The sequence below is a fragment of the Rana temporaria genome, chromosome 5 (assembly GCF_905171775.1).
Source record: "Rana temporaria chromosome 5, aRanTem1.1, whole genome shotgun sequence".
Taxonomy (NCBI): Eukaryota; Metazoa; Chordata; class Amphibia; order Anura; family Ranidae; genus Rana; species Rana temporaria.
This window is the reverse complement of record NC_053493.1, coordinates 20,769,016-20,794,448: the sequence shown is the minus strand read 5'-3', so window position 1 is coordinate 20,794,448 and position 25,433 is coordinate 20,769,016. Positions and strand designations below refer to the sequence as shown.

The following is a 25,433-nucleotide window of genomic DNA, read 5'->3' as shown; positions in this document are numbered from 1 at the left end:
TTTTGCGCAAGCCAATCAATAAACGCTTATTGCGATTTTTTTTTACGGAAAATATGTAGAAGAATACGTATCGCCCTAAACTGAGGAAAAAAAATGTTTTTTTATATATTTTTGGGGGATATTTATTACAGGAAAAAGTAAAAAATATTCATTTTTTTCAAAATTGTTGCTCTATTTTTGTTTATAGCGCAAAAACTAAAAACGGCAGAGGTGATCAAATACCACCAAAAGAAAGCTCTATTTGTGGGGGAAAAAGGACGCCAATTTTGTTTGGGCGCCACGTCGCACAACCACGCAATTGTCAGTTAAAGCGGCACAGTCCTGAATCGCAAAAAGTGCTCTGGTCTTTGGGCAGCAATATGGTCCGGGGGTTAAGTGGTTAAACACGGTGTTCACACCACCTGGTGTACTTTCATTTGTCCAGCGCTACTTTGTATATGTTGTTGCTGTGTGTTTCTATTGATGCACACAGTGTAGGGATACACAGCATGCAAGGGCGGCTCCATAGAATGCTGAACGAGAAAGGAGCCACCCTGAAAAGCGGTCATGGCACTAGCTTAAGCTGAAAAGTAGGCAAGGATTTAAAGATCAGGAAGCTGCATACTCAGTAGTGAGGGTTTACTATAACTGTAACAGAGAGAAGTGGTGATGTGCCCTCTGGCTGTGCTGTGTGGCAGAGCTGTGTAAATCTCAGCACTGGATGGGCAGTCAAGCAAATCATTCATCAATAAAAAGCAACTCAGCTTAAAAAGTTCAAGTCCCTGCCTGGAAGTTATTTTCTTGGGGGGGGGGGGGCAGAGTTATTTTACAGCCAATTTAGATGCAAACAGTGCTAAACTAGGGGCCAGATTCACAGCGGAGATACGACGGAGTATCTCAGATACTCCGTCGTATCTATGCGACTGATTCATAGAATCAGTTACGCATAGATAGCCATAAGATCCGACAGGTGTAATTGTTTTACACTGTCGGATCTTAGGATGCAATACCGCGGCCGCTGCTGGGGGGAGTTTGCGTCGTGAACCAGCGTCGGGTATGCAAATTAGGAGTTATGGCGATCCACGACGGATTTTCACGTTCGCTACATCGCCGCTAGTCTAGTTTCCTGTCGCAAAGTTAGTCGTCGTTTTTGGTGCCTTTACTTTACACAGCAAACGTATTGCAGTATAAAGTATGGCCGTCGTTCCCGCGTCAAAATGTAAAAATTCACGTCGTTTGCGTAAGCCATCCGGGAATACGGAATTACGCTACGCGCGTAGCCGTTCGAAAAAATGACGTCACTGCGTGCAAAGCACGGCGGGAATTTCGAAACGGAGCATGCGCAGTAGGTCCGGCGCGGGAGCGCGCCTAATTTAAATGGCACACGCCCATTTAAATTACGCAGGCTTACGCCGGAGGCCGCCGGCGTAATTTTTCACGCAAGTGCTTGGTGAATCAGGCACTTGCGATGAAAAATTGCGGCGGTGTAACGTATCTACGATACGTTACGCCGCCGCGATTCTACCTGAATCTGGCCCTAAGTTCCTCTCTAGGAGTTGACATGCAATGCAAATAAGAAAAAAAATTGGAGGATAAAGATTGGGAAAAATCGCAGCGATGGCGGAGGGAAGAGGAGACGACGGCCTTTATCACAGGTCATTTATGATCGCCCCGGTCCTGTGTCATCCGGAGGTGAAGCCATTTGATGAGGAGGACAGATGGTACTGTCATTATCCGGGATGGAAAAAAAGAATATTGGATTGTATTGACAAGGTTGAAGGAGAAATGTGAGCAGCGCTGTTTTCCACATGCTGGATGGAGTGGATGTGATGGAACGCGATCCGATCCGAGAGGAGAACACAATGTGGCAATTAGGAAGTAATGTTTGGATTGGAGGTCATATCCGGGGGGGGGGGGGGGGGTCGTCAGGGAGGACACAAGTCTCCGACACGGCCACAGGCAAAGGTCACCAAGCTTGGTTATTCCCGCTGGACTGACGTACCTGTCCACTGAAGGGTACTCCACCCATAATAATAATATAATAATAACCATAATAAAGGCGATAATGATTATAACATTAATATAATAATAATAACAGTAAAAATAGGGCCTCTTGCACACTGAAGCTTGAAAAAGCTCAGTACAGCTTTCTTTTTATTAATAATAATAATAATAATATTATATATTATTATTATTATTATTATTATTAATAATATATAATAATATTATTATACTAAAATAATAACAATAATTTTATATATATATATATATATGTATGTAGCGCCTGTGTACTTCTCAGTACAGGTGCTATGTCAAATTTAGTGGAATGAAAGACTTATTTGCTCTCATCCATGTTTGATTTGTTTAAATTCGTCTGTTGCCAGCCCTGAACTGTCCTGTGGGTCATTCTGTGCTCCAGATTTGTAGTTCCATCTCTGGATGGCAGGTGGCGCCAGAGGGGTCCAGGCGGAGGCGCCCTTTCTTCAGCAGCCAATCAGAGAAGTGTTTCCCTCGTGGGGCATGCTGGGGGAGGGGTATTTCTGTGGCAGACGCCATTTTTCGGGGTTCTACGCGGGTTCCTGGTTCCAGGTGCGGCACCCACCTTTAGGATGTGCGCGCATCACGGGCCCCGGAGATATGGCCTACCAGGCCGGGGCGCACGTGGTACGTGGAGTTTCTGACTATGGGTCCTCATAGCCCGGAGCAACTAATGCTGCAAAGGGACCCCAGTGACTTACTGGGTCCCCCATCTCTTATTAAGAAGATCCCAAGCGAGTTGTGCTGTTCGGTGGGGAGTCGGTCTGAGGTGAACCCGGAGGCAGGTGATCCAACAGGGCTTAGACGAACCATCAGGGATCTGGGTGACCAGACACTGACAGATTGCATGCTGCCATCTGTTAGTCGGTGGCCCCAAGCTAGCAAGTCTACCTGAGGAGGATTCAGGCAAATTATTGATTGGGAGGATTCGCTCTACTATCTATGGGCCATATCCACAAAAGAGATACTCCGGCGTAAGCCGTCGTATCTCTGGTTCTAACTTTGGAACTGATCCTCAGAAGCAGTTTTCCTAAGTTAGGCAGAAGATCCGACATCTGTAAGGGACTTACACTGCCGGATCTTAGGATGCAGTACCGCATCCGCCACTGGGGGCATTTCGAGTCGAAATGCCTCTTCTAGTATGCAAATTAGCACTTAGGGCGATCCTCAAAGCTTTTGTGCCTAGTTTTTTCGCCGTAAGTGTTAGTTTGCCAGGTGTAAAACTAGGGCTGCTTTTACAAAGTGTAAAGTTAGTCACACCTTGTAAAGGCCCATTCAAGCGACGGCATTTGGTATGCATTCCCGAGGGAGAACTCCACGGCAATTTGTAAAATCCAAACCGGCATGGGTTCCCCCCCAGGAGCATACCAGGCCCGTAGGTCTGTTATGGGTTGTAAGGAGACCCCCCCTCCGCCGAAAAATCGACGTAGGGGGCCCCCCTACAATCCATACCAGACCCGTATCCAAAGCACGCTACCCGGCCAGTCAGGAAGGGAGTGGGGACGAGCGAGCGTCCCCCCCCCTCCTGAGCCGTGCCAGGCCGCATGCCCTCAACATGGGGGGGGTTGGGTGCTCTGGGGCAGGGGGGCGCACTGCGGGCCCCCCCCCACCCCAGAGCACCCTGTCCCCATGTTGATGAGGACAGGACCTCTTCCCGACAACCCTTGCCGTTGGTTGTCGGGGTATGCGGGCGGGGGCTTATCGGAATCTGGGAGTCCCCTTTAATAAGGGGGTCCCCAGATACCGGCCCCCCACCCTAAGTGAATGGATATGGGGTACATCGATTTTTCGGCGTGGGGGGGTCTCCTTACAACCCATACCAGACCTAAGGGCCTGGTATGCTCCTGGGGGGGAACCCATGCTGTTTTTTTATTTGAAAATTGGCATGGAGTTCTCCCTCTCAGGAATGCATGCCGAACGACGCTGTCATTTTTTTTTATATTTATTTGTTTTCCCGGCGCGTCTTTTTTTTCACCCGTCGCAACTTTAGTGTCCCGTCGCAATCCACAAAGCCGCCCGGCGTCAATTACGTTCGCGCGCTGCACGTCGAGAAAATGACGTCACACGCATGCGCAGTACGGCCGGCGTGGGAGCGCGCCTCATTTAAATTGTAAACGCCCCCCGGAGAGGAGGAACGCCTTACGACGGCGGCACTTAAGTTACACGGCTTGACATTTTTACGTAAGTGCTTTGTGGATCAGGCACTTAGGTAAAAACTTTAAGTCAGTGTAACTTAACTGCTGAAAGTTAAGTTACGCCGCCTGGCTGAGGATTTGGCCCAATGTTCCTAAGTACTGGGCCGGTGGCAGAGGCACTTTACTAATCTCAATTCTATTAGAGCCAAGTCGGTGGCAGAGACTTGTTCCTTCTCAGTGGTTCCGAGTGACACTCTGGCTGCCAGGCTTGTGAGAGGGACCTGTCCAGGGCAGTGCCGGCCCAAGACATGGTGCTGCCTGGGACCAAGAATGAAATGCTCCCCCCCCCCCCCCCCAGAAAAAAAATCATGCCAACCAAAAGGCCCCCACATTCATTATTTTATATCATGATAACTAAAGGGGACCCGTCATTGCTCTATACATGTATAAAGGAGTATAAAGAGGACCTGTCATTGCTCTATACATGTATAAAGAAGTATAAAGAGTACCTGTCATGGCTCTATACATGTATAAAGAAGTATAAAGAGGACCTGTCATGGCTCTATACATGTATAAAGAAGTATAAAGAGTACCTGTCATGGCTCTATACATGTATAAAGAAGTATAAAGAGGACCTGTCATGGCTCTATACATGTATATAGAGGACCTGTCGAGACTCTTTACATGTAAAGGAATATAAAGAGGACCTGCCATGGCTTTATAAATGTATACATGAGTATAAAGAGGACCTGTCATGGCTCTATAAATGTATATATGAGTATAAAGAGGACCTGTCATGGCTCTATAAATGTATATATGAGTATAAAGAGGACCTGTCATGGCTCTATAAATGTATATAGGACTATAAAGAGTACTTGACATGGCTCTATACATGTATAAAGGAGTATAACGAGGGCCTGTCATGGCTCTATACATGTATAAAGAGAACCTGTCATGGCTCTATACATGTATAAAGGAGTATAAAGAGAACCTGTCATGGCTCTATACATGTATAAAGAAGTATAAAGAGGACCTGTCATGGCTCTATACATGTATATAGAGGACCTGTCGAGACTCTTTACATGTAAAGGAATATAAAGAGGACCTGCCATGGCTCTATAAATGTATATAGGAGTATAAAGAGGACCTGTCATGGCTCTATACATGTATAAAGGAGCATGGCCTGTCATGGCTCTATAGATGTATAAAGAGGGCCTGTCATGGCTCTATACATGCATATAGGCGTATAAAAGGACCTGCCATGGCTCTATACATGTATCCAGGAGTATAAAGGGACCTGTGAATTGCCAGCGGCCACAATGCCTTTTTGAGCAAACTAATCAATGTACGCTAATTGTGTTTTTTTGGTACCAAAAATATGTAGAAGAATACATATTGGCCTAAACTGAAGAAAATAGTTTATTTTTCTAAATTTTGGGGATATTTATTATAGCAAAAAGTTAAAAAATATATATATTTATAGCACAAAAAATAAAAAACGCAGAGGTGATCAAATATCACCAAAAGAAAGCTCTATTTGTGGGAAAAAAAGGACGCCAATTTTATTTGGGTAGCGGAGCTGGCGGAATGGGCTGGTGGGCATCAGTATGCTGCCCCCCTAAAAGTGCTGCCTGGTACCCATGGTACCACCCAGTCCCATCATAGGGCCGGCCCTGGTCCAGGGGCACTATACCCACTCCGGCTGGAGTGGCGACGAAGCAAGAATAATCATTGGAGGCAGGACTGCTTCATTTATCCATAGCCTGAATCTGCAAAGTTCTCTTCTTTTCACCAACCTATCCTATCTACCTCAAGTTGACTGTTGGTCATGTTTGACCCAAAATAAAAGCACAGAAAACGTCAACCAATTGTCTGGACATTCCGTCATTGCTCTCATCACCGTCATCACCCCTAGAGATAAATCACAGAGGTAACATAATTATGCCGTCCCAATCTAACCAGCGGCTCCTGAGGGGGTAGCGCTACATATATATATATATATATATATATATATATATATATACAGTGAAACCTCAGATTACGAGCATAATCCGTTACAGGAGAATGCTCGTAATCCAAAGTATTTGCATATCAAAGCATGTACCCATATACCACCAAACGAAAGCTCTATTTGTGGGAAAAAACCCATAAAGATTTCATTTGGGTTGCATGACCGCGCAATTGTCATTCAAAGTGCGACAGCACTGAAAACAAAAAATTGGTCTGGGCAGGTAGGGGGTGAAAATGGAAGTGGTTAATGAACACTGGCCCTTAAACTGTTTTGTTAATGCAGTTGCATGGGAATAGCAAGGTACATCTTCTATAATCCCCTACCGTGTGCCATCCGATGGAACCAATAGTAAGCAAAGTCCACACCCAGGAACGTCAACCACCACGTCCAAGGAGAGTCCCATGGAAGCTCCATCAGTCTGTAGTTGTTCCATACGTATATGTAAGTGGTCAACTCCACGCCTCTGAATGCAACACTGCAGAAGAGAGGAAAGTGTTCCATGGTCACAGCACACACTTTATTTTTATAACATCAGTATTGCAATAACAATACAAACAATAGTTATTATATGACAATCCAATATAAGCTTGAAAAAAAACGTTCATATTGTGAATTCTGTCTTGTCTGCCTCTTCTCACAACTTTCTGGATCCCCTACATGCTTTACAGCTTCACCTCCATTTCTAAGGACTACATGTCCCATGGTACCTGTGAAGGACCTTTTGCCTATATGCTTCAGTTAATTCTCCCTGCTTGTTTAATGCTGTGTGTGTGTTAGAGGATTTCAGGTGTGACTCACTCCTCTGCTAACAGGCTGTTAGCCAGCCCTATCTTAAAGGGTAATTGATCTATTGTGTGGGTGAAGGAGACTTGTGTTTACTGTTTACTGTGATTAGATAAGTGGCTCATGTTAATTATTCTGATTGCTTCATTGTGGTAATTATCTCTTCTATATGCGGGGCCAAGCTGTCTAGATAACGTATTCTGTTACAACTAATAATTAACTGCACTGATGTCATTGTCTAAAGAAAATGTGTTTTCAGGGTCGGCTCCAAAGTGTCTGCCTAATAATCTGTATGAGAGCCCCCACTGTGTGAGGGGGGGCGGAGATTGTTATTGTAACAGTTTTGTAAATTACATATAAGCTGTGTGTTGTACCATTAAAGTCTGTCTTGTTCCAGCAGTAAGCGCTGACTCATGTGTGGCTTATTGGGCGATTCCAGGAATATTCCTCCTCGTGGAATATGGGATGACTTTCTTTATGGGAAGAAGGGAAGGTTTGACGGGGATAACATTCTAATACCGTCACAGTACCTTACTGCCTTCATGTACTGACTCCCCCTCCTAAAACCCCCTTCCTCTGTCGTTCAGAAGGCAGGCTCTGTGAAATGTGTGACACAACAGTGCCTACTCACAGGACCAGCGCACCAGTGCACAAAGCAAGGTTCAGAAAGACATGGATGAGCAAGTTTGGGGGGAAGGAACGGGTCCAAATCATTTGGTGGAGGAGGGATTATTGTGTAGGGATGTTTTTCCGGAGGTTGGGCTTGGCCCCTTAGTTCCAGTGAATTCTTAACTACTTGCCGACCAGCCGCCGCAGTTATACGGCGGCAGGTCGGCTCCCCTGCGCGAGAGCCCGTAGCTCTACGTCACCACGCAAAGCGGCCCCGCTCGTCCCTGATCCCGGCGCGCATGCCCGGCGGGTGCGATCACCACCGGGCACCTGCGATCGCGCGTTACAGAGCGAGGACCGGGAGCTGTGTGTGTAAACACACAGCTCCCGGTCCTTTCAGGAGGAGAAATGACGATCGTATGTTAACACAATGTATGAACAGTGATCTGTCATTTCCCCTAGTCAGTCCCACCCCCCTACAGTTAGAACACACCCAGGGATCATAATTAACCCCTTCCTCGCCCCCTAGTGTTAACCCCTTCCCTGCCAGTGGCATTTTTATAGTAATCAATGCATTTTTATAGCACTGATCGCTATAAAAATGCCAATGGTCCCAAAAATGTGTCAAAAGTGTCCGAAGTGTCCGCCATAAGGTCGCAGTACCGATAAAAATCACCGCAGATCGCCGCCATTACTAGTAAAAAAAAATATTAATAAAAATGCCATAAAACTATCCCCTATTTTGTAAACGCTATAACTTTTGCGCAAACCAATCAATAAACGCTTATTGCGATATTTTTTTACAAAAAATAGGTAGCAGAATACATATCGGCCTAAACTGAGGGAAAAAAAACGTTTTTTTATATATTTTTGGGGGATATTTATTACAGCAAAAAGTAAAAAATATTATTTTTTTAAAAATTGTCGCTCTATTTTTGTTTATAGCGCAAAAACTAAAAAACGCAGAGGTGATCAAATACCACCAAAAGAAAGCTCTATTTGTGGGGGAAAAAGGACGCCAATTTTGTTTGGGAGCCACGTCGCACGACCGCGCAATTGTCAGGTAAAGCGACGCAGTGCCGAATCGCAAAAAGTGCTCTGGTCTTTGACCAGCAATATGGTCCGGGGGTTAAGTGGTTAAGGTGTCAGCATACCAAGACATTTTGGACAATATCATGTTCCCAACTTTGTGGGAACAGTTTGGGGACGGCCCCTTCCTGTTCCATCATGTCCGTGCACCAGAGCACAAAGCAAGGTCCATAAGGACATGGATGAGTGAGTTTGGGGTGGAGGAACTTGACTGGCCTGCACAGAATCCTGACCTCGACCAGATAGAACACCTTTGGGATGAATTAGAGCGGAGACTGTGAGCCAGGCCAACATCAGTGCCTGACCTCACAAATGCTCTTCTGGAAGAATGGTCAAACATTCCCATAGACACACTCCTAAACCTTGTGGACGGCCTTCCCAGAAGAGTTGAAGCTGTTATAGCTGCAAAAGGGTGCCCGGCCTCTTTTGCTCAGAGGATGTGACAGGGAAGATAATGATCTACTGTAAAGTTTGTGCAAGAGCAGTGCAGAGGAGGAGAAATATTTTGCATGGTGATGCAGGGGAAGTGACTGTAGATATTATATGTGCATCAGTACTTCAATGTGTGTGTATTTTTTTGTGTTTTTTTTTTCTTATATTGGTTTAACTAGATGGTCTTTTTTCATCCTGACCAACTACCGTATATACTCGAGTATAAATCGAGTTTTTCAGCACATTTTTTTGTGCTGAAAATGCCCCCCTCGGCTTATACTCGAGTCACCTTTTTGTGCCTGATCTCCCGGACTTTGAGGACCTGGTACCCCCTGGATCCCAAACTTGGCACACATGTAGCCCCACTCTTCCTCTACAAGTGTGCAAAGTTTGCTGTCCGGGGGACCTACGGCCGGGAGCATCGATTTTTCAAAGTCGGGCACCCCTTTCATAGACTCCCATGTTAAACGTCAGTCTAGTCATGGACACAGTGAGGCATGGGCACAGTGAGGCATGGGCACGGTGAGGCATGGGCACAGTGAAGCATGGACACAGTGAGGCATAGGCACAGTGAGGCATGGGCACAGTGAGGCATAGGCACAGTGAGGCATGGGCACAGTGAGGCATGGGCACAGTGAGGCATAGGCACAGTGAGGCATGGGCACAGTGAGGCATGGACACAGTGAGGCATGGGCACAGTGAGGCATGGGCATAGTGAGACATGGGCATAGTGAGGCATAGGCACAGTGAAGCATGGGCACAGTGAGGCATGCACATTGACACAGTGAGGCAAAGTGAGGCATGCAGATGGACACCCTAGGCTTATACTCGAGTCAACACGTTTTTCCCAGTCTTTGTGGTAAAATTAGGTGCCTCGGCTTATATTCGGGTCGCCTTATACTCCAGTATATACGGTATGTAACTATGGGCCAGATTCACGTAGAACTGCTGCGGCGTAACGTATCGTAGATACGTTACACCGCCACAAGTTTTCATCGCAAGTGCCTGATTCACAAAGCACTTGCAATGAAAACCTACGCTGGCGGCCTCCGGCGTAAGCCCGCGTAATTTAAAGGGGCGTGTGCCATTTAAATTAGGCGCGCTCCCGCACCGGACCTACTGCGCATGCTCCGTTTCGAAATTCCCACCATGCTTTGCGCGAACTGACGTCATTTTTTCGATCGGCGACGTGCGTAGCGTACTTCCGTATTCCCAGACATCTTACGCAAACGACGTGAATTTTTAAAATTTGACGCGGGAACGACGGCCATACTTTATACAGCACATACGTGTGCTGTATAAAGTTAAGGCACCAAAAACGACGACTAACTTTGCGACGGGAAACTAGACTAGCGGCGACGTAGCGAAAGCGAAAAACCGTCGTGGATCGCCGTAACTCCTAATTTGCAAACCCGACGCTGGTTTACGACGCGAACTCCCCCCAGCGGCGGCCGCGGTACTGCATCCTAAGATCCGACAGTGTAAAACAATTACACCTGTCGGATCTTATGGATATCTATGCGTAACTGATTCTATGAATCAGTCGCATAGATACTCTGAGAGATACGACGGAGTATCTCCGCTGTGAATCTGGGCCATTGTCTCTGCCTCCAGCAAAAACTGGAAATAGCCCAAAGTTTCCATTTAATTTTTTATATTGTTTCCTCGATTTGTGTTCATTTAATATAATAAGCTTTTAATATCCCTCCAAATTATTTTTCAGGGACAAAGTGTAACTTCTCCTCGATTGGAAACCTGCAACTCCTGTTACTCTTTCAGCCTGGGTACAAATCCAGCAAGCCATTAAAAAAGAAAAAAAAAAAGCACACTAATGCGAGAGCAAAGTACAAAGCTTCTCGTTACCAGATGAAAATCTGGCTGCACATATGAGAAAGGGCGGTATACCAGTATGGTTTCAATCGCAGAGTGTTTTCTTCCTCGGGATAATAGGGGGAGACCATTTGGAACGCAGAGTCAAAGTGTTGGTAAGCGGAATGTCCTATTTCCTGCACAGGTGCCAGGCCTTAAACAGACGCTCAATTTATGGCTGTGTCAGAGATCAGAACGCGCTGACACCGATCGATGCAAAGCACGCCCGCACCGGTGCAGCATTGCCCCCCCCCCCCTTTTAATCTGGTGATGTGTATTTAGGGCAGCATACCATTATGTAGCAACAAAAACTGGCAACATGAAAGTAGTAGAAAATAGTACAGTAGAAGCCATTTAAAGTGTATCTAAAAGTAACATTTTTTTTTTTGGACAGAGCATAATCCGTTCCAGGAGAATGCTCGTAATCCAAAGTACTCGCATATCAAAGCGAGTTTCCCCATTGAAGTCAATGGAAACCAAAATAATTTGTTCCACATTGGACTTCAATGTCATGCAATACCACATGCTGCCAGAGGTGGGGGGGGGCGCCGGAGAGCCTCAGGAACACACAAAAAAGCCGGAGGGCAGCTCGGCTGACCTTGGCAAACATTGTAGTACATATGGTGGACTAGGAGTTTATTAACCCCCTGAGCGGTAATCCCGAGTCTGGCTCGGGGTGGAATTTCAGGACCAAAAGTGCTAACCCCGAGCCAAACTCGAGACTGCCTCACAGGCACGAGTTACTTACCTTGTCCCTGGATCCTGCGATGCCTCCCCGCTGTGTGATCAAGCGGTGTCCTCCTCGCTCGATTCACAGTGCCGAGTGCCGCCAAGCTCCGTTCCCTGTGACGTTACGACACACGGGGGCGGAGATCGGCGCCAAATTTAAAAAAGTAAATAAACACAATACATACAGCAGGGCTCAAAATTTCAAGTCTTAAGCCACTAGCCAGGCCTCAAGTGTTACTCGCCACCAGTTGCCCAACCCAACCCCTACTCCGCTCCGCCTTTATTCTCCCTGAATCACGCCCTCATAAATTATCTCATGAAGTGACACTTAAATGTTTTATGCAGAATTAAGTTACAGAAAAAAATATTAACAACATTTTTATCAGTTCCCCTCAGTACAGCCTCACCTGTGCTCATCAATGCAGCCTCACTGTGCCCATCATTTCAGACTCAATGTGCCCCACATTGCAGACTCATTGTGCCCCACATTGCAGACTTACTGTGCCCCACATTGCAGACTCACTGTGCCCCACATTGCAGACTCACTGTGCCCCACATTGCAGACTCACTGTGCCCCACATTGCAGACTCACTGTGCCCCACATTGCAGACTCACTGTGCCCCACATTGCAGCCTCACTGTGCCCCACATTGCAGCCTCACTGTGCCCCACATTGCAGACTCACTGTGCCCCACATTGCAGACTCACTGTGCCCCATATTGCAGACTCACTGTGCCCCACATTGCAGACTCACTGTGCCCCACATTGCAGACTCATTGTGCCCCCCATTGCAGACTCATTGTTCCCCCCATTGCAGACTCATTGTGCCCCCCATTGCAGACTCATTGTGCCCCCCATTGCAGACTCATTGTGCCCCCCATTGCAGACTCATTGTGCCCCCATTGCAGACTCATTGTGCCCCCCATTGCAGACTCATTGTGCCCCCATTGCAGACTCATTGTGCCCCCCCATTGCCGACTCATTGTGCCCCCCATTGCAGAGTCATTGTACCCCCATTGCAGACTCATTGTGCCCCCATTGCAGACTCATTGTACCCCCATTGCAGACTCATTGTGCCCCCATTGCAGACTCACTGTGCTCTCTAAGATGGCTACTATGCCCCTTGACCCTTGTCATCACTGCTGGGTGGAGCCAGCCTTAAACTGACAGTACATGTGGAACCCCTCAGGTATAACAGCGTCCCCCATTGCAGACTCATTGTGCCCCCCATTGAAGACTCACTGTGCCCACCCATTGAAGACTCACTGTGCCCCCATTGAAGACAAATTGTTCCCCCCATTGAAGACTAATCGTGCTCCCATTGGTGGCCAGATCATGACAGGATAAAGAGTAGAGCTGCAGATCGCAGAGCAGTATAGCCCGCTGTTAGAACTTACATTGAAATTTCCTCCGCTCTGCTCGCTCACACAGCCCCGCCTCCTCCTGGCCCCGTACCTGTGATAGACAACACATCCCAGCATTGGATGTGATGAACGAGCAGAGCGGAGGAAATTTCAATGTAAGTTTTAACAGCGGGCAATACCACTCTGCAATCCGCGGCTCTCCTCTTCCTCCATGCTCTCTGCCATCAGGGCGATCGCTGGGAGAACAGCTCCCGATCAACCCCACCTACCGCGGTGCTCGCCCCCCACTCCCAGGCAGCCCAGTTCCTCGCCAGGCCTAATTATCCACTCGCAAAATGCTAGTAGGCGAGAGGAAAATTTGAGGTCTTCATACAGTATACGGTAATGTTATAGATTACAGTACTGTATGAAAAAATACACACCCCCCTTGTCCCTAGTGGTCTGCCCAGTGCCCTACATGTACTTTTATATCATAAAAACCTTTCTTTCTCCCTGCAAACTGTAGATTGTCCATAGCAACCAAAAGTGTCTCTTTATGTCAAAAGTGCTTTTAGAGCAGCTAAAAAACAGCGATAATAAATTAGAATTACTTGCAGAATTGTGCGATAGCGATTTGTGGGGAAATTCGTCATAAAAAAATTAAAAGTAATAATTTGTATTATTATTATTTGTTATAATTATTTATATGTATTTATTATATTAGAATTTATGATTTTGTGTAAACACACAGCTCCCGGTCCTGTCAGGGGGGGAAATGACCTATCATCTGTTCATACAATGTATGAACAGCGATCAGTCATTTCCCCATGTCAGTCCCACCCCCCTTCAGTTAGAACACACCCAGGGAACATACTTAACCCCTTCCCCGCCCCCTAGTGTTAACCCCTTCCTCGCCCCCTAGTGTTAACCCCTTCCCTGCCAGTGGCATTTTTATAGTAATCCAATGCATTTTTATAGCACTGATCGCTATAAAAATGCCAATGGACCCAAAAATGTGTCAAAAGTGTCCGAAGTGTCCGCCATAATGTCGCAGTACCGAAAAAAATCGCTGATCGCCGCCATTACTAGTAAAAAAAATATATTAATAAATGCCATAAAACTATCCCCTATTTTGTAAACGCTATAACTTTTGCGCAAACCAATCAATAAACACTTATTGCGATTTTTTTTTTACGAAAAATATGTAGAAGAATACGTATCGGCCTAAACTGAGGAAAAAAACTTTTTTTAATATCTTTTTTGGGGATATTTATTATAGCAAAAAGTAAAAAATATAGAATTTTTTTCAAAATTGTCACTCTATTTTTGTTTATAGCACAAAAAATAAAAACCGCAGAGGTGATCAAATACCACCAAAAGAAAGCTCTATTTGTGGGGGAAAAAAGGACGCCAATTTTGTTTGGGAGCCACGTCACACGACCGCGCAATTGTCAGTTAAAGCGGCGCAGTCCCGAATCGCAAAAAGTGCTCTGGTCTTTGACCAGCAATATGGTCCGGGGGTTAAGTGGTTAAACAAGAAGCTTATAATAAGAAAAAAAAAAATATTAACCAGAAGGATGTGGCATACTTTTTTTTTTTTTAACCAGCGAGCCGTATAAAAATCACGCCTGGGGAAAGACGCGAATGCTGACGGATTAATCTCCCTCTCAGCTGCTAATGATTGAACCCATTATCCCACCTGACAGAGGGAGGTTTTAGCCAATAAATACTTTTAGCAATGTCTGTCAGCCGTCCTTGGCTTCCTCCACCCTAAAAATCGCCTCTGCTGCGGATGAAACCCGAGCAGCGGATAGACGCAGACTTTTTCTCACACCTCTAAATGGAACAAAAAAAAAATTCTGCGCTTTTTTTTTTATCTGTTTTCCACTCCTCCGTTCCGCCGCGTGTTTCACTTAACAAGAATGGAAAGGGAGCTGAATATACGGCCTGGCGTTCGGGGCTAATTGGCGTTCCCTAAAAGAGGCAGGCTCGCAATTTGTCCGGGCTATTACACGCAGCCTTCAATACACCAAGGCTTCCTTAGGAGTCATGCAATATGACAAAATATAGTACCTGTGGGGTGTCTATCTGCTGCAATATTATTCTCGCAGCTAATCAACCCGGGGGAAAAAATACGGTCATTGTTTCTACGCATTGAGTGGGGTACGCACTCTGTTCCATTTGGAATAATGAAGTGATATTGTGTTTTAATGGCTTCAGCAGTCCAGTGTATGAGCGCATAGTTATTAGAGGGCCTAAAACCACTGCCAAACCGACCGCTTGAGTGAAATATTACCACCGATCTCGCAAAAAAGCTTTTGTGTGGCTGCGTTTGATGATGTTTTGCCGCAGGAGAAATGTTTTTGTCTGCGAGCCTCGGAGGCCCGAAAAGTGAAGTCATTTTTCACAGGAATAACTACGTTAGCGTTCACTTTGAAAGGAACTTTACTGGAAGGAATACATCTTTTGGGGCTTCAGAAAATATTTTTTTGAAGGATTTAGAGGGCTGAGGAAAGTAGGGATTTTTGTAGAATTATCCATTGATTTACCGCCTGTCATAGGCGTGCGCACAGGGTGTGCCAGGTGTGCCCAGGCACACCCTAATCACCCTATACAGAAAAGATTCCCCCTACTGACTTGTCTCCCCCTCCTTCCCCCCTCTCCCACCGGTTGTTGCTGTGGATGTTTTAGGATGAGTGAGGGAAGGGCCAGTAAATATGCCATTTATCAGCCCCTTCCCTTTCTGAATGAACATCATGAGTGATCGGTAGAGTGTGTTTGAGCTTTGGGGTGCACACCCTAATGCCAAAGGCTGCGCACACCTATGCCGCCTGTACAGCATGCCAGGGATGGGTCCTGGAAGGCAGATATGTAGCTTCATTATTTGGTTTAAAGGGGAACCAAAGGGTTAATACTTATCTTCCCAATGGTCCCTTACTTCAGTTTTCATCAATCTTCATTGGCCAGCACAGGATAATGTCACTCCTACACAGGGCCACCGATAGGGGGGTACCACCGGGCTTCCTATAGGGGGCCTGGGCACACAGGCGGGACACGAGGTGGATCAATGTGGTGGGACATGCAATGCTGTATTCTGGCCTAGGCCAACAAGGCCTAGGGCAGCACTTTGCAGGGGGGCGGCATGGAAAGAGTCTCCACCGGCTTGTGCTACACTGTGAGGCCTCGTACACACGACCAGACATGTACGATGAAAACGGTCCGCGGACCGTTTTCATCGGACATGTCTGCTGGGTGATTTTGGTCTGATGTGTGTACACACCATCAGAACAAATTCCCCACGGACAGAATACGCAGTGATGTGGCGGCAACGTTGACGCAGCGACATGCGCGAACCCGGAAGTTCAATGCTTCCATGCATGCGTTGAATCACTTCGACGCATGCACGGGATTTCGGGCCATCGGACATGTCCGACGGACAGGCTTCCAGCGGACAAGTTTCTTAGCATGCTAAGAAACTTTTGTCCGCTGGAAACCTGTCCGCTAGGCCAGAAAACTGTCCGGTAGGCCCTATATTGGTTACCAATATGGTGTTGGGCCTAAAGCCAGTAGAATGTGAGTGCCATTATGGCAGAGTACCTTACAGGTGTGTGTGAACCCTATCTCGTGAAGAAGAGGGGAGGTGCCCTTGGCCAGGTTGGTGGGAGCTGGAGGCGATTCGGGTCTGCCAACAAGGCTTATTGAAGAGTTAAGCTGCTAAGCTAGCCGGTGACCATACTGTCTAGACAGGAGTGGCGGTGCGTCCATAAAGGGCACAGGAGCGCCGCCCCCTCTCTCCTGCACCTGCCAATTACAATGCATTGCATGAATCTATCTATTGTCACTGCTGCCGCCCCCATTTCAGGTGTCCGGCCCCTTGTCGGGCGCCGGGCATCTGAATTACAGCTGCGTTTTTTTTTTATAAGGGCCTGATTAGAGCCGTCGGCTCTAATAGGCATCCTGATTAGAGCCATAGGGCCAGATTCTTGTATAACGGCGTAAAACTCGGCGGGCGTAACGTATCTGATTTACGTTAAGCCGCCGCATGTTTTACGGGCAAGTGCTTGATTCACAAAGCACTTGCCTGTAAAGTTGCGGCAGCGTAGCGTAAATCCCCCGGCGCAAGCCCGCCTAATTCAAATCATCCGGGTAGGGGGCGTGGATCATTTAAATTAGGCACGTTCCCGCGCCGAACGTACTGCGCATGCGCCGTCCCTAAAATTTCCCGACGTGCATTGCGCTAAATGACGTCGCAAGGACGTGAACGTAAATGGCGTCCAGCCCTATTCACGGACGACTTACGCAAACAACGTAAATTTTTAAATTTCGACGCGGGAATGATGGCCATACTTAACATTGGCTGCGCCTCATATAGCAGGGGCAACTTTACGCGTCGCAAATTTTACGTAAACGTCGTAACTTCACTGTGTCAGTCGGGCGTACGTTCGGGAATTCGCGTATTTTGCTAATTTGCATACTCGACCGGGAAAACGACGTCTGCGACACCTAGCAAAAAAATTGCAATTAAGATCCGACAGCGTAAGAGCCTTACGCCTGTCGGATCTAATGGTTATCTATGCGTAACTGATTCTATGAATCAGGCGCATAGATACGACGGGCGGACTCAGAGATACGACGGCGTATCAGGCGATACGCCCGCGTATCTCTTTTGAGAATCTGGCCCATAGACTCTAATAAGCTTACAATTGGTAAACAGCGGGCGCAATGCTGTGCGTTCGCTATTTACACAGTGTTGTGTTAGGGAAGCAAATAAATCGCTTCCTTAACACTGACCCGCCTCTCAGCCAATCAGGTGCTCGGGTCTGGTTACCCTGTCACCTGATTGGCTGAAGCGACAGGCGCTGTGATTGGACGCCTACCAGGCGTCCAATCATAGCAAAGGAGGGGAGGAGGACAGGAGAAGACAAGAGGACTCGGAGCGTGGAGTACAGAGCCGAGACAGGTAAGTGCCGGGCGGGCACACTGGCAGCATTTGATGGGGCACAGTAGTGGCAATTGATGGGGCACACTGGCAGCAATTGATGGGGCACACTGGCAGTAATTGATGGGTAGAGTAGTTTGATTGCACGGTGGTGGGAATTTATAGGTACAGTGGCTGCGTTTGATGGGCACAGTGGCTGCGCTTGATGTTTTTGCTGCGCTTGATGCTTCAGTAGACCACTCAATGATCTCTACCTACTTATTACTTTCCGTAATTTACTTATTTTTTACATTTTAGTTCAAATTTAGGTTAGCCTTGAGACAAAACTTAATCCGACCTTACTTCAACCGATTACCTAACAGAACCTAAAGCTCTAAAACGTACATTAAATGCTTATTGCTGCCAAAAGTATCCTCCACCAAGACATTACAGTGGTGCTGCCGAGATCTCGCATCACCCAGATTTTGGCCCGGATTTCACATGATTCACCAATGCACACATTTTTACTCACAATACCTCAAAATCCCTTTGAAATCCTAAGTAGCCACATCAGCTTGGTGGGTCTTTAAAGCCACAGTTAAAATTACGAGGAACATAATGTTAGTGTTATTTAAATTTCTATTACCGTCTTTGCGATCCAAAATATTATAGATTATGTCATTCATATAATTGTAGAATCGTGCACTGCCTAATTGTATCATTAAGCTGTTATATTAAGTCAACTGCTTTTGAATGAAGCGTCCTTGGCTCGGAGACACCCTGGGCCTTCCAGCGCAGTGACTGAAATGAGATTTTTCCGACCACAAAGCAATTTCGACTTACTCTGGCAGGCGAGACATAACTCCTGCAGAAAGGGACGTCAGTCTGTCATTAACTCTGAGGGGTCGACCCTTCCAAACTGTATCGATGAATATCTCCAATATAAGCATCACAAGGAAATATGCCGTGGCCTGCAAGAAATAGAAGATGGATTTAACTCTGCAAGCCATAATAAATTTGTTTCCTCTTAATGCTAAAGTTGACATTAACTAGTTAAGCCCCGAGCCTGTTTTTCAGATTCGGTGTTTACGAGACTAAAACATTTTTTTTTGCTATAAAATTACTTAAAACCCCCAAACATTATATATTTTTTTTCTAACACCCTAGAGAATAAAATGGCGGTCATTGCAATACTTTTTGTCACACCGTATTTGCGCAGCGGACTTACAAGCACACTTTATTTGGAAGAAAATCACTTTTTTAAATAAAAAAATAAGATAACAATACATTTGGCCCAATTTTTTTATATATTGTGAAAGATAATGTTACGCCGAGTAAAATGATACCCAACATGTCACGCTTAAAAATTGCGCCCGCTCGTGGCATGGCGTCAAATTTTTACCCTTAAAAATCTCGATAGGCAACGTTTAAAAAATTCTACAGGTTGCATTTTTTTAGTTACAGAGTAGGTCTGGAGCTAGAATTATTGCTCTCGCTCTAACGATCGCGGCGATACCTCACTTGTGTGGTTTGAACACCATTTTCATATGCGGGCGCTACTCGTATTTATTTTTATTTATTTTACAATTTTTAACACTGAAATAAAAAATAAAAAAAATATCACTTTTATTCCTATTACAAGGAATGTAAACATCCCTTGTAATAGAAAAAAGCATGACAGGTCCTCTTAAATATGAGATCTGGGGTCAAAAAGACCGCAGATCTCATATTTAGGCTTAAATGCAAAAAAAAAAAATTTGAAACTGACATTTTTTCAAATGACAAAAAAAAAAGGGTTCTTTAAGACGCTGGGCGGGACTGACGTTTTGACGTCACTTCCGCCCAGCAGAGCTCTGGGGACGGGTGATGGACATTTTTCCCTCACTCGCATCCCCAGTCAGCAGCCGAGCGGACCCGATCGCCTACGCCGCTACCAACGGCTACGGTAAGCGGCGGAGGGCGCGGGAAAGCGGCGGGAGGGGGCCCCTCCCCCGCCACCGATAACGGCGATCTCGCGGCGAATCCGCCGCGGAGACCGCCGTTATCGTTGACAGGACCGCCCACTGAAGAGATGAATAGTGCCGACGTATAACGACAGTGGGCGGTCGGTAACTAGTTAAAGTGGATGTAAAGCCACTCTCATCCTTTCTAAACTCCTGCCATAGTGCTGATCTATAAGGATATAGACGCCTCCTGCATGTATCCTTACCTGTCAAATGTATCCCCTCTGTCTGTTATAGGAACTAACTGCAGATTCTGTGGGTGGATCTGTTGTCTGGAGCTCGGTGGGTGGAGTCGTGATGTCAGTAGACTCCCCGCCCTCCTCCACACTCCCCTTGTCAACATGCATTTTTTCCTGTGTAATCCTTACATTAAATTCTGCTATGATCACTAACATCCAGTCAAAATCCAGAAAAGTAACCACATGACTTCAGAAAAGGAGTGGGGGTGGGAATTAAAAAATAATGCCTGTCTCCAGGCTAGTGTATGAGATATGTGTGTAGCGCCTGTGTACTTTCAGGTACAGGTGCTATCTTAAAGCGGGAGTTCACCCTAAAAAAAAAAAATTAACATTAGATTGAGGCTCATTTTGTCTAGGGGAATCGGGTAGTTTTTTTTAAAACAAAGCCGTACTTACCGTTGTAGAGAGCAATCTTCTCCGCCGCTTCCGGGTATGGTCTTCGGGAGCGGGCGTTCCTATTTGATTGACAGTCTTCCGACAGGCTTCCGACGGTCGCATCTATCGCGTCACGAGTAGCCGAAAGAAGCTGAACGTCGGTGCGGCTCTGACGCGATAGGTGCGACCGTCGGAAGCCTGTTGGAAGACTGTCAATCAAATAGGAACGCCCAGTCCCGCAGCCCATATCCGGAGAAGATGTATCTCTAAAACGGTAAGTACGGCTTTCATTTTAAAAATACTACCCGATTCCCCTTGACAAAATGAGCATGAATCTAATGTTAAAAATGTTAATTTCCGGGTGAACCTCCACTTTAAATTTAAGGGGGATGAGAGAGTTAATTACCGTATTTATCGGCGTATACCGTGCACTATTTTGCCCTGAAAATCAGGGCAAAATCATGGGTGCGCGGTATACGCCGATAACCGCTTTCCCGCCCTGAATTTGAATACTGCGCCGACATATACCGAGCGCAGTACACTCGTGTATCTTCGGGAAGTTTCGGCGCCTCTCGCGCTGACGTCCTGGACGTACAGGACGTCAGCGCGAGAGTAGCCGAGCCTGCCCGACGATACACGAGTGTACTGCGCTCGGTATATGTCGGCGCAGTATTCAAACTCGGCGCGGGAAACGAGCGGGGAGGACGCGAGGACGCCGCAGAAGGACGCCGGACCCGACCAAGAGGACACCTGAAGCCGCAGACGGTGCCGGGCCCGACGAGGCCGCCGATGGACGACGCGCAAGACACCCAAACTGTAAGTACAAAAAATATTTTTTCTACAGGAATTCGGGGCAAGTTTAGGGGTGCGCGCTATAAACGGGAGCGCGCTATACCCCGATAAATACGGTAGCTCTCATCCAAGTGACTTGTCTAAATTGGGTCTCTGTTTCAGCTGGGCTGTGCTGTGGGTTCATTCTGTGTTGCTGAGGTGCTATTCCACCCCGGGGCGACAGGTGGCTCCAGTGGAGTTCAGGCTGGGGTGCCTCTTGCTAGCAGCCAATCAGGAGGGGTTTTCCCTCGTGGGGCATGCTGGGGGAAGGTACTTCTGGAGCAGACGCCACCGGGGGGTCTCTTTTGTTCCGGGTGTGGCACTCACCTTCAGGGTGACCACACATCACGGCCCCCGGCGATGCGGCCTACCAGGCCGGGGTGAGCGTGCCACGAGGTGTTCTGTTTCTGGTTCTGGGACCATGCTGGCCCAGAGCATTTGAAACTATGGCAGTAATCAACTGGGTCCCCGATTCTGATAAGATCCTAAGCGAGATAGCTCTTCGGTGGGGAGTCTGTCTGAGGAGCGCCAATGAGAGGCTGGCGGTCCAACAGGGCCTAGACAATCCACCGGGGATCGAGGTAACCGGACACTGAGGGAGTGGAAGTTAGTCACCTGTCAGTCGGTAACCTAGCTGAAACTACCTGAGCAAGATTCAGGCAAGAGGAGTTCTACTGAGGAGAACAGTCTCCATGATCTACGTTCTAGGGAAGGGAAGGGTCTGTAGCAGAGACTGGTTTCCCTCAAGTTTTCCGAGTGATACCCTGGCTGCCAGGTCAGTGTGAGAGGCCTGTCCAGATACACTATACCCCCTCTGGCTGGAGTGGCGACGAAAGTAAAGTGTCATTGAAAGCAGGACTGCCTCCGTTCTGTTAGGCCTGAATCTGCTAATCCTTCTCCTCACCCATCTTTGATCTATCTACCTCAAGTTTTACTGTTTGCCGTGTTGGGCAAAAATAAAAGCACAAGAAAGACACCTGCTGTTTGGACATTCCATCATTGCTACGCTCATCAACTACCCTAGACGTCGGAGCCCTAGAGGTGACAGGCCATCCCTATTCTATCCAGCGGCTCCTTCGGGGGTGAGCGCTACATGTAAATAACCTGTAAAGAAAATTATAAAATAAATTAAATGAATAAAAATGCCATAAAACTATCCCCTATTTTGTAGACGCTATAACTTTTGTGAAAACCAACCAAACAATAAACGCTTATTGCGATTTTTTTACCAAAAATATGTAGAAGAATACGTATCGGCCTAAACTGAGGGGAAAAATTCTTTTTTTTTCTATATTTCTGGGGGGGATATTTATTTTGTCAAAAGGTAAAAAATATTGTTTTTTTTTCTAAATTGCCGCAAAAAAAAAACAAAAAAAAACGCAGTGGTGATCAAATACCTTCAATAGAAAGCTCTATTTGTGGGGGGAGGGGGGAATGACACAAAATGTATTTGGGTACAGAGTTGCACAATTGTCAGTTAAAGTAATGGAGTGCCGTGTCGCAAAAAATGGCCTGGTAAATCTTCCGGAGGTCAAGTGGTTATTAAGTATATGACTGTATATATATATATATATATATATATATATATATATATATATATATATATATATATAATACTTGCTAAATGTAAATCCTGATTAGCTACATTTGATGACTACCCACAACCCTCTGCGGCATGTCCCAGCGTCCAGTAGACATGTGCACACTGAAATATTTTGTTTCGTAATTTCGTTTTCGTCCGAAAAATTAATTAATTTAGTTACTCCCGAAATTCGTTTTTATTTATTTCGTTTTTTTTTTGCATTCGTCCGAAAATCCAAATTAAGGTAGAATCTGTCATTGAAGGCTTATGTTGTCTGTCGAAAAGAAGAAGATTCAACAGAATCTTTAAAAAAAAAATTTGACTCTTCATGTCTCTCTATGTCGACTCTTCTTCATGTCTCTAAAATGTCGAAACTTTTCTCTCTATGTCGACTCTTCTTCATGTCTCTATAATGTCGAATCTTTTCTCTTTATGTAGAAAAATATTGGACTAATAGAGTTAAGGTTAGGCACATTCGACCGCAACGAAAACGAAAATAAAGCATTTGTTTATGTCGGATCTTTCGGTTTTCGTTTTCTGTGCTTTCGTTATCGTTTGTTAAAACGATAACGAAAATACCTGAAATTCGGACGAAAATGCATTCGGACGAAAACGAATGCACATGTCTAGCGTCCAGCGTTCCCATATAAATGTTTCAGGTTGCTCACCTTGTCCACGTAATCTGGCACTTCCTCCACAGTTTTAAAGGAGGTCTCATTGGGATTCAAGACATAGAACATCATCCGGACTCCTTGGGAGATAGTAATGTTAGCCTGGCCTGTATAACCTCCCATGGCTGCTGCTGGGGTCACAGGGCACGCAGAAATACAACGCAGTCCCTGCAATGCCTCCAAGCTGAATGCAGCCAAGTGATTCTTTGTTGCAGATTGTAAACACTATACAAGCAATGGACGTCCTCACTGTGTGATCTTCCTGTAACACAGTAATGTGCAGTCAGGAAGCAGGTCATGTGATCCGCCTGTCAGGGAAAAGTTCACCCAGGAACACACAATGCACTAGAATGCTTGCCGTGATCCTGATAAGATATTACGGACACTTCTAGTGACAGTGCAGAACGTTCATTACATGTTTTTTTTTTTACATAAATTGTCAGTAGAATGCCACACGGCGCTTTGTTGATTTTACTGAACATAGATTGCACAGAGGTGGAGGTTTTTGTACTTTATACTTTTGTGATATCGTAGCTTGGCCTGAAATACTAGTCTGTGCAGAGTTTTATTTTCCTGTTGTTTTATGTACAGTATTTGGATATGTTACAATGTTTAATCTTGCTAACTTTTTAAAATAGAAAAAAAAGATAAATTTCAAATCCATATATATACTCTGAAAAGACACTTCGCCCTCAAGTATGGTAAAGAAGACATTCACCCTAAAAGAAGACCTTCACCCTAAAGAAGACCTTCACCCTAAAATAAGACCTTCTACCAAAAGAAGAGCTTCACCCTAAAAAAGACCTTAACCCTAAATGAAGACCTTCACCCTAAAATAAGAGCTTCTACCAAAAGAAGAGCTTCACCCTAAAAAAGACCTTTACCCTAAATGAAGACCTTTACCCTAAAGAAGACATTTACCCTAAAAGAAGACCTTCACCCTAAAAGAAGTCCTTCGCCCTAAAGAAGACCTTTACCCTAAAAGAAGACCTTAACACTAAAAGAAGTCCTTCACCCTAAATAAGAGCTTCACCCTAAAAGAAGACCTTCACCCTAAAAGAAGACCTTCCCTCAAAGAAGACCTTCACTCTAAAAAATACCTTCACCCTAAAAGAAGACCTTCACTCAAAAGAAAACCTTTGCCCTAAAAGAAGACCTTCAACATAAAAGAAGACCTTCACCCAAAAGATGACCTTCCCCCAAAAGAAGAACTTCGCCCTAAAATGAAGACCTTCACCCTAAAGAAGACATTTACCCTAAAGAAGACATTCACCCTAAAATATGACCTTCACCCTAAAGAAGACCTTCACCCTAAAGAAGACATTCACTATAAAAGAAGACCTTCACCCTAAAGAAGACCTTCATCCTAATAGAAGAACTTCACCCTAAAGAAGACATTTACCCTAAAGAAGACATTCACCCTAAAATATGACCTTCACCCTAAAGAAGACCTTCACCCTAATAGAAGAACTTCACCCTAATAGAAGAACTTCACCCTAAAGAAGATCTTCACCCTAATAGAAGTACTTCACCCTAAAGAAGATCTTCACCCCAATAGTAGAACTTTACCATAAAGAAGACCTTTACTCTAAAAGAAGAGCTTCACCCTAAAGAAGACCTTTACCCTAAAAGAAGACCTTCACCCAAAAGAAGACATTTACCCTAAAAAAGACCCTCACCCTAAATGAAGACCTTCACCCTAAAAATGCACTGTACTTCAAGCAAAGATAAAATGCAAAGCAACCAATAATTAGTAGGATTTGCAAGCCAACACTTTAATTAAAGGGCTAAGTCAAATA

The 25,433-nt window shown here is 45.7% G+C and overlaps 1 protein-coding gene across 1 annotated transcript in view; it reads right to left on the bottom strand.

Moving 5' to 3' along the window:
• AGMO (alkylglycerol monooxygenase) overlaps nucleotides 1-23,926 on the bottom strand; it is a 291,800-nt gene extending 267,874 nt beyond the window's left edge. The window contains exons 1-3 of the mRNA XM_040352254.1: nucleotides 23,632-23,926; nucleotides 18,777-18,904; nucleotides 6,486-6,637 (exon numbers count right to left, since the gene is read on the bottom strand). Of these exons, the coding sequence (XP_040208188.1) occupies nucleotides 6,486-6,637; nucleotides 18,777-18,904; nucleotides 23,632-23,757 (406 nt within the window). The 5' untranslated portion in view covers nucleotides 23,758-23,926. The remainder of the gene's footprint in view (nucleotides 1-6,485; nucleotides 6,638-18,776; nucleotides 18,905-23,631) is intronic.
• Between the last annotated feature and the right edge of the window lie 1,507 nt (nucleotides 23,927-25,433).